We start from the raw sequence: 12,822 nt of genomic DNA, 5'->3' as shown, positions 1-12,822 counted from the left end.
AAAATCCTGATAGCCAGTTAACCCTGGATTCAAGTCTATGTAACCAAACCAACCCTGAATGGGGTAAGGAGCAAGTGTCTACAAAGCGGAAATAACTAACATACTTCAAGGCCTTTGGGGATGGAGATATTAGTACTACTGCAAACACGAAGAAGATGTGTGAACACCCCCTGGCTGCCAGATATGAATGCTGCTGGGATTCTATGGTCAACAACTTCTGCCCTCAAAAGAGTCACAGATGACTACTGAAACTAAAATCTTTATTTCTGGTCCAAAGGAATTGTGCTAAGGCTTTCCAAAATGAGTCTGGGTGGGGGGGAAATACACAATTTTTAGAAGAAAACAATAAAATGTTGAACTAGGACTCCAGCCAGGCCACTCATCCCTGAGTCAAGGTGCTGTGGACAGTAGGGATTTCCTTAATTAAAACTCAAAGCAAACAGTATGGAAATTCCTCAAAAAATAAACACAGAATTACCACATGATCCGTAATTCTACTCCTGGATATATAATCAAATGAACTGAAAGTAGGGCCTCAAAGAAATATTTCTGCACCAATGTTCATAGCAGTTTTATTCACAATAGCCAAGAAATGAAAGGAACCCAAAAGTACACTGGTGGATGAGTGGATAAACAAAATGTGGTACATACATACACTGGAATATTATTCAGCCTTAAAAAGGAAAGAAATCCTGTCTCATGCTACAACATGGATAAACTTTGAGGACATTACCCTAAGTGAAATAAGCCAGTCACAAAAAGACAACTACTGTGTGATTCCACTTATATGGGATATCTAAAGTAAACAAATTCATAGAAACAGAAAGTAGAATGGTGGTTCCCAGGGGTGGGGGAGGGAGGAATGAGGAGTTATTGTTTAATGGAGACAGAGTTTTGGTTTTGCAAGATGAAAAAGTTCTGGAGATCTCTTACACAACAATGTGAATATACTTACCACTACTGAACTGTACACTTAAAATGGTTAAGATGGTGAATTTTATATTTTGTGTTCTTTACTACAATTAAAAATTTTTAAATAAAGGAAGGAAATTTTGACACATGCTATAATATGGATGAACCATAAAGACATTATGCTGAGTGAAGATAAGCCAGTCACAAAATGACAAATACTATATGACTCCATTTTTATATGCGATACCTAGAGGAGTCAAATTCACAGAGACAGAAAGTAGAATGGTGGTTGCTAGGGGCTGGGGGGAGGGGAGAATGGAGAGTTATTGTTTAATTGGTAGAGTTTCAGGTTCGAAAGATGAAAAAGTTCTAGAGGGACTTCCCTGGTGGTCCAGTGGTTAAGAATCCGCCTGCCAATGCAGGGGACACGGGTTCGATCCCTGGTCCGGGAAGATCCCACATGCCACAGAACAACTAAGCCCATGTGCGCCACAACTACTGAGCCTGAGCTCTAGAGCCTGTGAGCCACAACTACTGAAGCCCATGCGCTCTGGGGTCTGTGCTCCCCAACAGTAGAGGCCACCGCAATGAGGAGCCCACGCACCGCAACGAAGAGTAGCCCCTGCTCACCGCAACTAGAGAAAGCCCAAGTGCAGCAACGAAGACCCAGTGTAGCCAAAAAAAAAAAAAAGAAAAGAAAAAGTTTTAGAGATGGATAGTAGGGATGGTTGCACAACAATGTGAATGTACTTAATACCACTGAACTGTACACTTAAAAATTAATAAAACAGTAATTTTAATGTTATGCATATTTTACCACAATTTAAAAAATAGAAAAAATTGGTTCAAATGGTAAATGTTATGCTATATATATTTTACCACAGTATTAAAAAAAAAAAACGTACAAAGCAAATGGGTTATGACCCTTAGTGTGAAACGAACATCAAGGTCAACAGTCACCTCACAATTACCCACCAAGGGTTTAGAATTGGACGGCCAACATGGAACACTCCAAACATCTGTTTAATTTAAAATATTTCTGTAGCACTTTCGTGGAACTCTGTCTCAAAAAGATCAACAGACACACACAATTCAGAGATATGCAATCTGCCCCAGGGAAAAGGTGAAAAAAAATGCAGTATCTCCCCAACTCAATCCCATTTAAAATTCTTCTCTGCTGAACGTGTTTGGCATCCCTACTGCACAGACCCGTAGGGAGTTCAGCCCTCTTGCTTTATGCCCACTATTTCTGTGGCTCACATCTTCCCAAGGTTACAAGAAATTAATAAAGAACCCCCTCAAAATGGCCTGCAGAATGTATAGGTGGTTGGAATGAGGTGGAACAAAAAACTTAAGACAAAATAACTCTCCTACATTGCTTACTTTTTCAGGAAATAGAAAGCCAGAGTACGAAAATCACTCCACACTAACACTAAATCAAAAAATAGTAATCATGACTTTCCTGGTGGTGCAGTGGTTAAGAATCCGCCTACCAATGCAGGGGACACGGGTTTGAGCCCTGCTCTGGGAAGATCCCACATGCCGCAGAGCAACTAAACCCGTGCGCCACAACTACTGAGCCTGCACTCTAGAGCCCACGAGCCACAACTACTGAGCCCACGTGCCTAGAGCCCATGCTCCACAACAAGAGAAGCCACCGCAATGAGAAGCCCACGCACCGCAACGAAGAGTAGCCCCCGCTCGCCGCAACTAGAGAAAGCCCACACGTAGCAACGAAGACCCAACGCAGCCCAAAATAAATTAGTTTTAATTTAAAAAAATAGTAATCATGGTAGAGACCTGGAAGAAAGGTCTTAGAAATCTACTCCAACCCCATCACCAAGCTTCCTTGGACCTAAGGCCACCCTGCAATTACTGAGAACCCTACAGGACTGAGGAAGTCCTCAGTCAACACTGAACTTCTTCCAGCTTTACTTCTTCCAGGCTTCTACTTGGAAAAAAACAAGCCCCAGGTAGTTAAGAGGCTCATCCAAGGTCAATATGTTGTACAGTTAGGAGCAGATCCCCATCCAAAACTCTTTCGAGGACACCAAGCTGACTTTCAAATTCTAAGTGCAAAAAGTGAAGGGCTCTCCAATCCTACACAGGCAGTGTGGTCGCTCCGCATGGCTCCTGGCAGCCAGTCCCACAATGCTGGTACCTGAGGGGTGACCTTGGAGACTTCAGAAACCAATGTCACACCACCTGCTTCCATCACAGACATACTGTGGGTGGGGACATCCGTGTGTGCCGCTGGAACTCACCCTAGCCTTCCTGCACTCCCACAGCCTTCTGTCACTGTGAAGTCACCACTTAAGAATCTGCACTTATTTCTGAAGAGAATCTGGACTTATGCAGGGACACACTACTCATTCGCCACACAGCTGACTAGTCATCCATCCAACAGAAATTTACTGAACGCCCATCTTGGGCCAGGCTCTATTCTAGGCATCGGGAATACAACAGCGAAGTTGGCTCATGGAGATTACATTTACTCTTTTTTTTTTTTTTTTTTTCTTTTTGCGGTACGCGGGCCTCTCACTGTTGCGGCCCCTCCCGCTGCGGAGCACAGGCTCCGGACGCGCAGGCCCAGCGGCCATGGCCCACGGGCCCAGCCGCTCCGCGGCATATGGGATCCTCCCAGACCGGGGCACGAACCCGTATCCCCTGCATCGGCAGGCGGACTCTCAACCACTGCGCCACCAGGGAGGCCCCTACATTTACTCTTGATGACCCACAGCCACAGTAAAAGCAACCCTGACATCTGTTCAGCAGTTTACCAGGAGCTCTCACATAACCCTCAGATCAGGAGAATCCCAGGCTTCTGGTCCTAAGGCTGGTTCCAGGCTGCATTACTCACCACACTAATAAATGCTCCTTTTTTCCTACCATGCATTGTCAAACAGCAGAGTGAAGCAGTTACTGTTTTAATTATTTTGTAGAGAGGGAGGTAAGTTCAGAAAGGTTAACTGCCTTGCTCAAGGTCTAAAACCTAGTGAAATCTGACAACCTCCAACCACCCCACTCCAGCAATGACCTCATCTGCTAATCGCATCATCACACAAAGATGAGACCACATCTTGGATATTCACCTGCTGCTTTACCTGCACAACATCCTTTCTGCTCTTCTTTTTTTGGAGTACTGCTTCTCCTCATTCTAAAGAACCACATGGTACTGGTAAGAGCTGCCAATCACCCTACCCTATTGGTTGGGTCCACTGCTGGGCCAATCTTAGTCCTTTAGCCCCAGCCACAGTGACTGGGTCTCACATGGACATGTGACCCTAGTCAGGCCAATCAGAATCCTCCCATGAGATTTTTCTGCCTGGTTTACTGGATACAGCTCCCTTTATTCTCTGGTCAGGGGCTGCGAAGATGAAGACAAGAGGGGCCTGAGGTCAAGTTCCAGGCCCACGGGAAAAGCCCGTGGCATTCAGGATCAATCATCCAAAGGCCAGTTACTCCAATTCATCCCAAGGTTTTAGAATATTATACAATAAATTTCTCTTTTCTGCCTAATACAGTTTGAGCTAAGTTTCTGTCACCTGCAATAAGGGTGCCTCAACTAATACACAGAGGGATAAATAAAATCTGCCTTTCTCTTGGAAACCTCTTTTCAACCATCACTTTCAAGTTCCTCACTACTTCCTCTCAACACAATTAACAGAACCAAAAGAAAAACCACAGTGGGGCTTCCCTGGTGGCGCAGTGGTTGAGAGTCCGCCTGCCGATGCAGGGGATATGGGTTCGTGCCCTGGTCTGGGAAGATCCCACATGCCGCGGAGCGGCTGGGCCCGTGAGCCATGGCCGCTGAGCCTGCGTGTCCGGAGCCTGTGCTCCACAACGGGAGAGGCCGCAGCGGTGAGAGGCCCGCGTACCGCCAAAAAAAAAAAAAAAAAAAAAAAAAAAAACCACAATGGTTGGAGCTTTATGACCATCAAGGACAGAGTGGATGAAGAAAAGGTGGCTGGTACCTGAAGAGAGTAGGGAGAGAACAAAACGCCCAGGTAACCTCTAATGAATAATAGATAATCCACACCTGACAATCAGCAGCCAACTGCACTCATCCCACTGGAAACGCCTGGGGTTATTCTTTTTTAAAAATTCCTCCAGCTTTAACTTCTGACAAGTGTACAATGCCTAAATTCCAGGTGGTGTATAGACCCCTTGCTCCGCCTAGCCATCATGGTCCTTCAGATTACCTCTGCATCTCCACCCACCCAGAGCCAATGCCCTGCTCACTCAGGCTGGTCTAATTTCTGCAACCTGAAAACACACTGCTCCTCTCATAGCTAGGAGTTTGTTCTTGCATCTCCCACCCACAACATCCTCCTTTTCCTCTGCACACTCAGAGTACCCCTTCAACACCCAGCTCAAGCCCCAGTCCCTCCTCAAAGCCTTCCTTGGCTTCTCCAGCAAACACTACTGTCTCCATCCTCTTAACTGTAGCGAAGCCAAGTCAGCCAGCTCTCCAGGAAACTAAAGAGGAGGCACGGAGGGGACAAGGAGGAGAAATTCAGCTCTGAGCACACAGTAGAGAGCGCCACCAGCAGTCACTTCTGCTCCACGAGAGAGGCCTGTTGTGAAAATGGTTTGGGGAGCCCTCCACACTTAGATGATAATTAGAGCCACTTGGGGTGGATGAGAGTATTTGCAGAAAGCATGTAGTAGAGTTTTAAAAGGAGGAAAAAGCCTGTTTGTATTTGTATCACTCAATTGATCTGTCTCATAATGTCACTCTCCTGAGTGTCCCATTCCCCCAACTAGGCAGCAAGCTGCAGGCTGGAATTACATCCTATGCACCCCGGCCCCACGTGCACCAAGAACAGGACCAGGCACCTCAGTCCTCCCCAATCTTATTTTGCCTCCCAGTGGCTGAGACAGGCCATGCAGCACCCCCAGCCCCATCTCACAGATGAGGACGCTGAGGCTCAGCGCCAGGAAGGGGCCCCTCACTCCAGAGGCAGGCGGTTGAGGAGCTTCAAGTGAAAAAACCCAGATGTTAGCAGCTGAATCAAAGAGAAAAAACAAAGGATCTCGCGGGTTCCGAGTGAACAAACAAGATCCTGGTACTACCATGGAAGAAACTCGAGAGACCTGAGCCAGTCAGAGGAGAACAGTTCTCTCCTCTCTCTACCACCAGTGGGGACAAAGGGACTCATTCCTTCCCTACAGATGCATGTATTGGGACAAGGAAAGGCTACAAAATTCCAGAGTTCCCCAATGCAGGAAACGACCTAAAACTCTAATGGGAGGGCCTAACCAGGTAACAGGAAAAACCACCCCCAACATGGAATCAGGAGCACTGCACTTAGCCTGACTCCAGCTCCTTTCTGCCCTGCAAATCCTGGCCTGTCCTCAGACCTCACAGATGGGGGGAATAAAACACAGTGTCACGCAGAAAAGGCACTAGGTGCCACAGAACTAAGTGAGATATTAAAGTATGCAATAAGATAGAAAATGCTCAACAGCAATGTCCTATCAATTCTGGTAGAGAACTCCCCGTCCCCAAAATAAAACAACTCTGTGTCTTCTTACTCACATTCATACCCCAGGCCTGAGCATGGTGAGTTATAAATGTCTGGGGCTCTAACTGAGCATGAGCAGAACGGATGGTTTGGTTTGCTTACCTGCCCCGTACCACCTAGGCCAGTTTCCTCCCAGTTCCAGGCCCCATGTGGGGAGCGGCCAGACATCATCTGCCTGCAGCACAACAAACTCCCACAGCACACAAGTGCCAGCCATGGGACGGGCATTCTAGACCAGGGGCCCACATGGGATGTGGAATCCATCAAAGGAGCCCCTAACTGGGTGATGGCAGCACCTCCGATGTAGAAACAGTGACAAAGGGGCCTCCCCTTGAGACTACGGATCCTTAGGAAGCCAACTGGTTCCTCTCTGGGGCTCCCACAAGATGCTTGCACTAAGGCTGTCTTACAGGCAGAGGTGTGCACCTGTGTGCAGAGTGGAACCTGCTGGGAGAGCAAAGACCAGGACACAGGGCTGAGTTTCCCTGACTTCGGCTCCTCAAGGGATGAAACGGGTGCTTCCATTCCTTCAACCTGAGCAGTCCTTTTAGTCACTGAGCTTTGTGCCATAAAAGGGGCTCCCTGGCTAACAGAAAAAAAGCTGGCAACCACTGCACAGTAATTCATCCTTTAAAAGATCCCAACGCTCTGTAGTTTCCTTGCACACCGTGTCACCCCCTCATCCCCAGAAGCTCTACATGGCATCTTGCCAGACCAAATGCTATCGTAATTTTTTCCTAAAGTATTAACTAAAATGAACTTAACTTCCCTTGAAAAGCTACACAGCTCTGCATTGTGGTGAAACTAGGGTTTGAAATCCTGTCCTTGAGGATAAAATCCAAACCCTATTTCATCCTTTCCTTAGATGTCAGGACCAGCTTCCAGAATGTCAGCTCTGTGAGGCCCCACCTTCTCTACCAGGCATGGAAAAGGGAGGGACCTAATTAATTAATGGCAATTCATCTATCTATTCCAGAGATTAAAGCTAGTGCTGATTCAAACACATCCCAATGAAGACTTAAGTCTGTCCGCACTCTTAACTTCTGCGCTTCCTTGATCAACCTCCTCCTTCAAACACAGAGAGCTAGGTAGACAAAAAGGCAACTAAGAAGAAAAAAAAGTTACCCCGAAGAGATTTCCCTCTGACCTTATCCTCAAGGCCACATCTGACAGCTCTTCTTAGCATCATCCCAGGAGAGGACTGGGCTGCCCAGCACCTCAGACACGATCATAACTGGGGGACAGCGTAGGTTTGAGGAACAGAAATGCTGAAGAGTCAGAAACCCAAAGTGAAGACAGAAGGGCCATCAGTGAAATGATATGCTGTGTGGCCAGCAGTTTAGTCTCTCTGTATGCCAGTTGCCTTCACTACCAAAAAAAGGTGGCCAATATCCAGTGGAGCTGTTACCAGGAACAGCTTATAAAAGCATCTCCTTAATAAGTGAGGCTTTTAACAGCCAAATAAACACGTTTCATCAGCCTGTGGCCTACAAGTTGTTAAAGGCAGCTCATCAGCCCTCTCTGTTCACTTTTAAAACACGGACAAGACATAGAAAAGCAGCACTTGTTGCTTCCTGGTTCCAAATGGGTTAAATAAAACAATGGGTCATAACTGAAAACTGGTGCCCAATACTTTGAGCAATTTAACCACTCCAAGCTGGAGTTTTCTCTCTGGCAAAGTAGGAATAATAGCTCAGAGAGTGGTAAACAAACGTGATACAGCAGAGTGCCTGCCACAACAGTAGGTGCCCAATAAATGCTGGCTCTTCCTTCCTCAATGCTATGCCTTCTTCCTCAGCTTCCTTGTCTAAAAGCCTGGCTTTCCACACTCCCCAACCAGGCCACGCCAAGCCTACCACTTGCCACAAACTCCCAGCAGTACCCACCCCCCCACACACACACACACGAATACTCACAAATCCGTCACCACCACCCAAGGGAACCAGTCACCAGCCTTCCCTCCTCAGGCAGCTCGGCAGCCTTAGGGAGGGAACTGAGCCCCAGCAGCTACTACCAGGATTTTCCCATGGTGCAATGCAACTTCCCCAACTTTTCCCGGCCCACAGTTTCCAAAGAAACCTAGCAGGCATTGTGCATAATCAACCACAAGCCTGGGCGAACAAACAGACTGAGCTTTGGGCAGAGGGAGCTGAGAAAATCAAAAAGTGAAAAGGCACCAGTGGTCCTGAAACGGGGTGCCAGGGACCAAAATTCAGAAGTACTGGCCCTGGCCCAGGTTCTATTCTTCTAGACCTTATCACTGATTGAAGGCTAGCAAAGGCTCTCAAAGGACTGGTGGATGGTGAAGTCTTAGAAAAGGGACTGACGGACATCCCTCCGAGATCGCCCCGCGGTTGGACCTGGTGGTCTCGGGAGGACCCTGCTGCCGCGGTACCTGGAGGATCAAGGCCTGCAGTGCGGGGCATTGTTCACAGCAAGGGTGGGATTGGGGGAGGAGGTGTGAAGTGGGGGTCCGCGCATCGGGCCCTCCCCAGGCAGAATGAAGGAGGGAAGGTTCTCCCCGCGGCAGGCGCCAGGTAGGTGAATGGCCCTCGCGACTTCCCCCTCGGAGAACCGGAGAGAGAAGTCGTGGAAGGCGGGTTCGAGAGGCCGGGCGGGGGTCTCACACTCACCGGCGCCCTCGGTGGGCTGCGGGGGCCCGACGACGCCGTTCAGGTAGAGAATAGGCAGCAGGTGAGGCTGCGTCTTCTCCAGCGCCGCCCGCAGGTCCTGGAAGTGGTCCCGCTCCTTGGCCAGGAGCAGCTTGAGCAGCAGCTCCGCCTTGGCGCCTCCCGCCTCCTCGTCCAGCTGCCGCCGCTCGCCGGGGCTCAGCGCTCCTGCGGCCTCGAGCAGCCCGAGCACCGCCTCCACCTCTGTCATGGCCTGGGCCAGGCTCTGCTGACACTGGGCGAGCAGCTCCCGGCGCTGGGGCTCCATGGTGGCGGCCGCGCCGCCCCGCCCCGCCGGACAGCAACCGGACTCCCGGAGGCCGGCGGGCGCGCGGGTGGGCGGGCAGACAGGCGGGTGGCGACGGGCCCCGGGCGCCTCGGGGCGGCGAGCGGTGGCGGCAGCCCTAGAGCGCCGGGGGCCGCGAGGCCGCGGGGGCCATTGGCCGGGGCCTGGGCGGGCTGGGGGCCCGGGCGGCGAGCGGCGCTCAGCAGCGGCCGCCTCCCGGGCTCAGTAGCGCAGCCATGTTGGCTGCGGCGGCGGCGGGACTGGAAGAGGAGGAGGAGGAGGAGACGGAGGAGGAGAAGGAGGAGGCGGAGGTGGGGACGGCGGCCGGGGCGCGCCCCGAGGCCCGGCTCCAGCCGGGCATGCTCCCCCTCCCCTCCCCCTCGGCGCGCGCCGCTCCCCCGCCCGCCCCGCGAGAAAACTCTCCCCGAAACGCCGGCCCCGGCGCCGCCCCCCGAACACGATCACAACTCGGAAAGGAAAGTGGCCCGGCCGTCTTCGCCAGGCCCCCCGACGGCTCGGGAGCCGCCTCGCCCCGGCCCGGCTCACTGGGGCCCCGCGGCCGCCGCCGGCTCCGCCTTGCCCGCGCCCCGGCGTCGCCGCCGCCGCCGCCGCCGGTCTGTCCCTCCGCCCTCCCCTCCTCTCCTCTCCTCTCCTCTCTCTCCCCTCCCTTCCCCCGGCCGGCCTTTCCAGCGCCCGGGCGGCCGGCCCCGAGGGGATGGGCGAAGGGGAGGGGTCCCCACCTCCCCGCCCCGGGCCCGCCTCGGAGGCGGGGACATCGCGCGCGCTGGTTCTCCGGGTCTCCGAGGCCCAGGCGCGACCGGCGGTGGGAGACTCGGAGTCAGGGGCCTCGCGGGAAGCAGCCCGCACCCCCAGCCCCCTCGGCCAGGCACACGGCCAGACCCCGAGCTATTGGAGACCCTCTCAAACAAAACCTTGCCCCGCCCCCATCCAGGGTCTTCTAATCTGAGAACTCCAAAATCAGGCCTGGAGACAATAGAGAGGACGTCCCCTAAACTTGGCCATCTCCAAATTTAGACCTCCCCCAAATCTGTGAGATTTCCCCACTCCAAGGAGCTATTATATAGAAAATGTCCCAGGATAATCCCGAGACTCGATTTATCAGGATCTTTCCCCTCACCCCCATTTTAGATGGGTTGGTCCCCAGTGTCTAAAGAGGCTTGGATGTTGGGGAGAGGGGGAGGGGATGTGTTACTGGAGGAGGAAGAGAGCGAGAGCGGTGAGGTCTGCAGTGGAGCCAGTTCATCTTTTTGGCAAGAGAAGTGCTCTCCTCCCTAGATGTCATCCCAGATTCTAGTCTCAGGAGAAGGTAAATCAATGGGCTGCAGAAACCTTGCTCCCTTGATACCCTCAATGAGGATCTACAGTTGGGCTCCAAGTCCAAGAACGCCTCCTGCCTTCCATTGTAGCCCTTTGTGGACACATAACCACTTACCTCCTGACTGCAGGAGGAGGTCCTTAAAAGCTGGGATGACTTCCAATAACCCCACCTCGCCAGTGTAGAGTGGAAATCCCAAGGCCATTGCAAATGTCTGTGTTCCATTGAATGATGCTCATTTACAAACACTGGGGACCATGGGTGCTTTTTCTGCTGTCACTCCCACCCCACAACTTCCAGTCCTCCCCCCAAAAGCAGTTTTCTTCGAGTCTGCTTCTGTAAGGGGAGGAGTCTTTTATTTAGTGGAAACAAACTCTATATATAGCGGTTAGAACAAAAGTAGCAGTTTGCACTTCAGTTTGGATTTCCCTTTAAATAGCTACACAATGTGGTAACAAATCAATTACCCTGACTGTTCTCAGTTTTCTCCTCAGGAAAACAGAGTGGGGAGAGTGTATTCCACCAGGGGTTATGAATAAGCTCGAGGGTGTCAGTGAAGCTTTTGAAATTATCTGCACTTTTTTGTAGACATGTATGTATTTTTCTGGGATGGAAGTCCATAGCTTTAATCAAATTCTTTAAGGCCTCCATGACCCAAAATGGACTCCAAAATGGTGGAACTCAACTTTTTTCAGAGACCTCCCTGCTTAGGTAGTCTGGGCTTCTATGGCTGAGTGAGGTTCTAGGGGAGGGGAAGGCTGGCTATTGCACAGTGCCAGGGGTCTAGATAGGCTCCCTTGCTGTCCCACCCACTCCTGCCCCTGAGAGATGGTTCCCCCTTCTGGCCACCTGTTCCCCTACATCCTAAATCATCTACAAAAGCATCCACTCTTCAGTACGCACTTGGACCTCTGTTCTTAACTGGATTAACTAGAAATCTAGGGGTGGGAGGAAGGTGGAACGGAAGAGAAGTTGGAGACTAATTTGGTTTGTAGTTAGAACAAATTGTGACTAACTCTTAGGTCCAAATGGTGCCTGAGATAGGAGAGGGCAGGAGGAACGCGTCATCTCCCAGTGACCCATAAAAGAGTGGTGGGGAGCATGTATGTTTTGCCCAGGGAAGCCTTCCTGGGAAGCAGTGAGGAAGTCCATTTGCTAAGAGTGCTTTCTCTCAGGGGCTGCAGATTGATAGATGACTACTTTCAGCAAACCCTTTATTGGAAACTCTGGGGTTTCATGCAAAACATAAATTCTGGAGGAAATTGTTCACTTTATAAACATATTCGACCTTAAGTGCCCTTTAGCCAGTGACCTTGATATGACCTTGTGTTTCTGTACCATTTTATATCCTTCAGGGCACCTTTTCTCATACTATCTCCTTTGTGCCATGTTCTACGTTGAATTGTGTCCCCGCCAAAAGATATGTTCAAGCCCTGACTCCCAGCACCTGTGAATGTGACCTAATTTGGAAATAAGCTCTTTGCAGATGCAATCAAATTAAAACAAGGTCATATTGGATTAGGTGGGCCCTAATCCAACATCTGATGTTCTTACAGAAGAGGGGAATTTGGACACAGACACACACACAGGGGAGACTACCATGTGAAGACAGGCACAGAAGTTGGAATGATGCATCTACAAGCCAAGAAACGCCAAGGACTGCCAGCAACCTCCAGAAGCTGGGGAAAAAGGCCTGGAACAGACTCTCCCTCAGAGCCTCCCAGAAGGAACCAATTCTGCCAACACCCTAATTTCTGACCTCCAGCCTCCAGAACTGTGAGCTAGTAGGTTTCTGTCATTTTAAGCTGCCCCAGTTTGTGGTAATTTGTTATGGCAGCCCCAGGAAACTAATACAGTCTCATCACAGTGGACAAAGATGTGTGTCCCCATTTTACAAATCACCCTGTCACCTCACTCTTCTACTGCCTAAGAATTTCTCTGTAGATTTACGTACCTTTCCTCCTTCTGATCTTAGAGAAAGAGCACCTCTCCACCTTCAGAACAGCCCTCCGTCCTATGGATAGAATCTTTGCACCCCCTCCATGCACACAGCCACACACACACACACACACACACACACACACACACACA

General features: G+C 50.5%; 1 protein-coding gene across 2 annotated transcripts in view; it reads right to left on the bottom strand.

Annotated features, from left to right (window-relative positions):
* The window catches only part of DLG5 (discs large MAGUK scaffold protein 5), a 119,952-nt gene extending 110,436 nt beyond the window's left edge, over window positions 1-9,516 (bottom strand). For both annotated transcript variants that reach the window (XM_081250558.1, XM_081250559.1), the window contains exon 1: window positions 9,074-9,516. In XM_081250558.1, the coding sequence (XP_081106684.1) occupies window positions 9,074-9,377 (304 nt within the window). In that variant the 5' untranslated portion in view covers window positions 9,378-9,516. The remainder of the gene's footprint in view (window positions 1-9,073) is intronic.
* Between the last annotated feature and the right edge of the window lie 3,306 nt (window positions 9,517-12,822).

Source organism: Mesoplodon bidens (genome assembly GCF_964165515.1).
Source record: "Mesoplodon bidens genome assembly, chromosome: 1".
Lineage (NCBI taxonomy): Eukaryota > Metazoa > Chordata > Mammalia > Artiodactyla > Ziphiidae > Mesoplodon > Mesoplodon bidens.
Note: the sequence above shows the minus strand (reverse complement) of the source record. Positions and strands in the feature narration are given on the sequence as shown.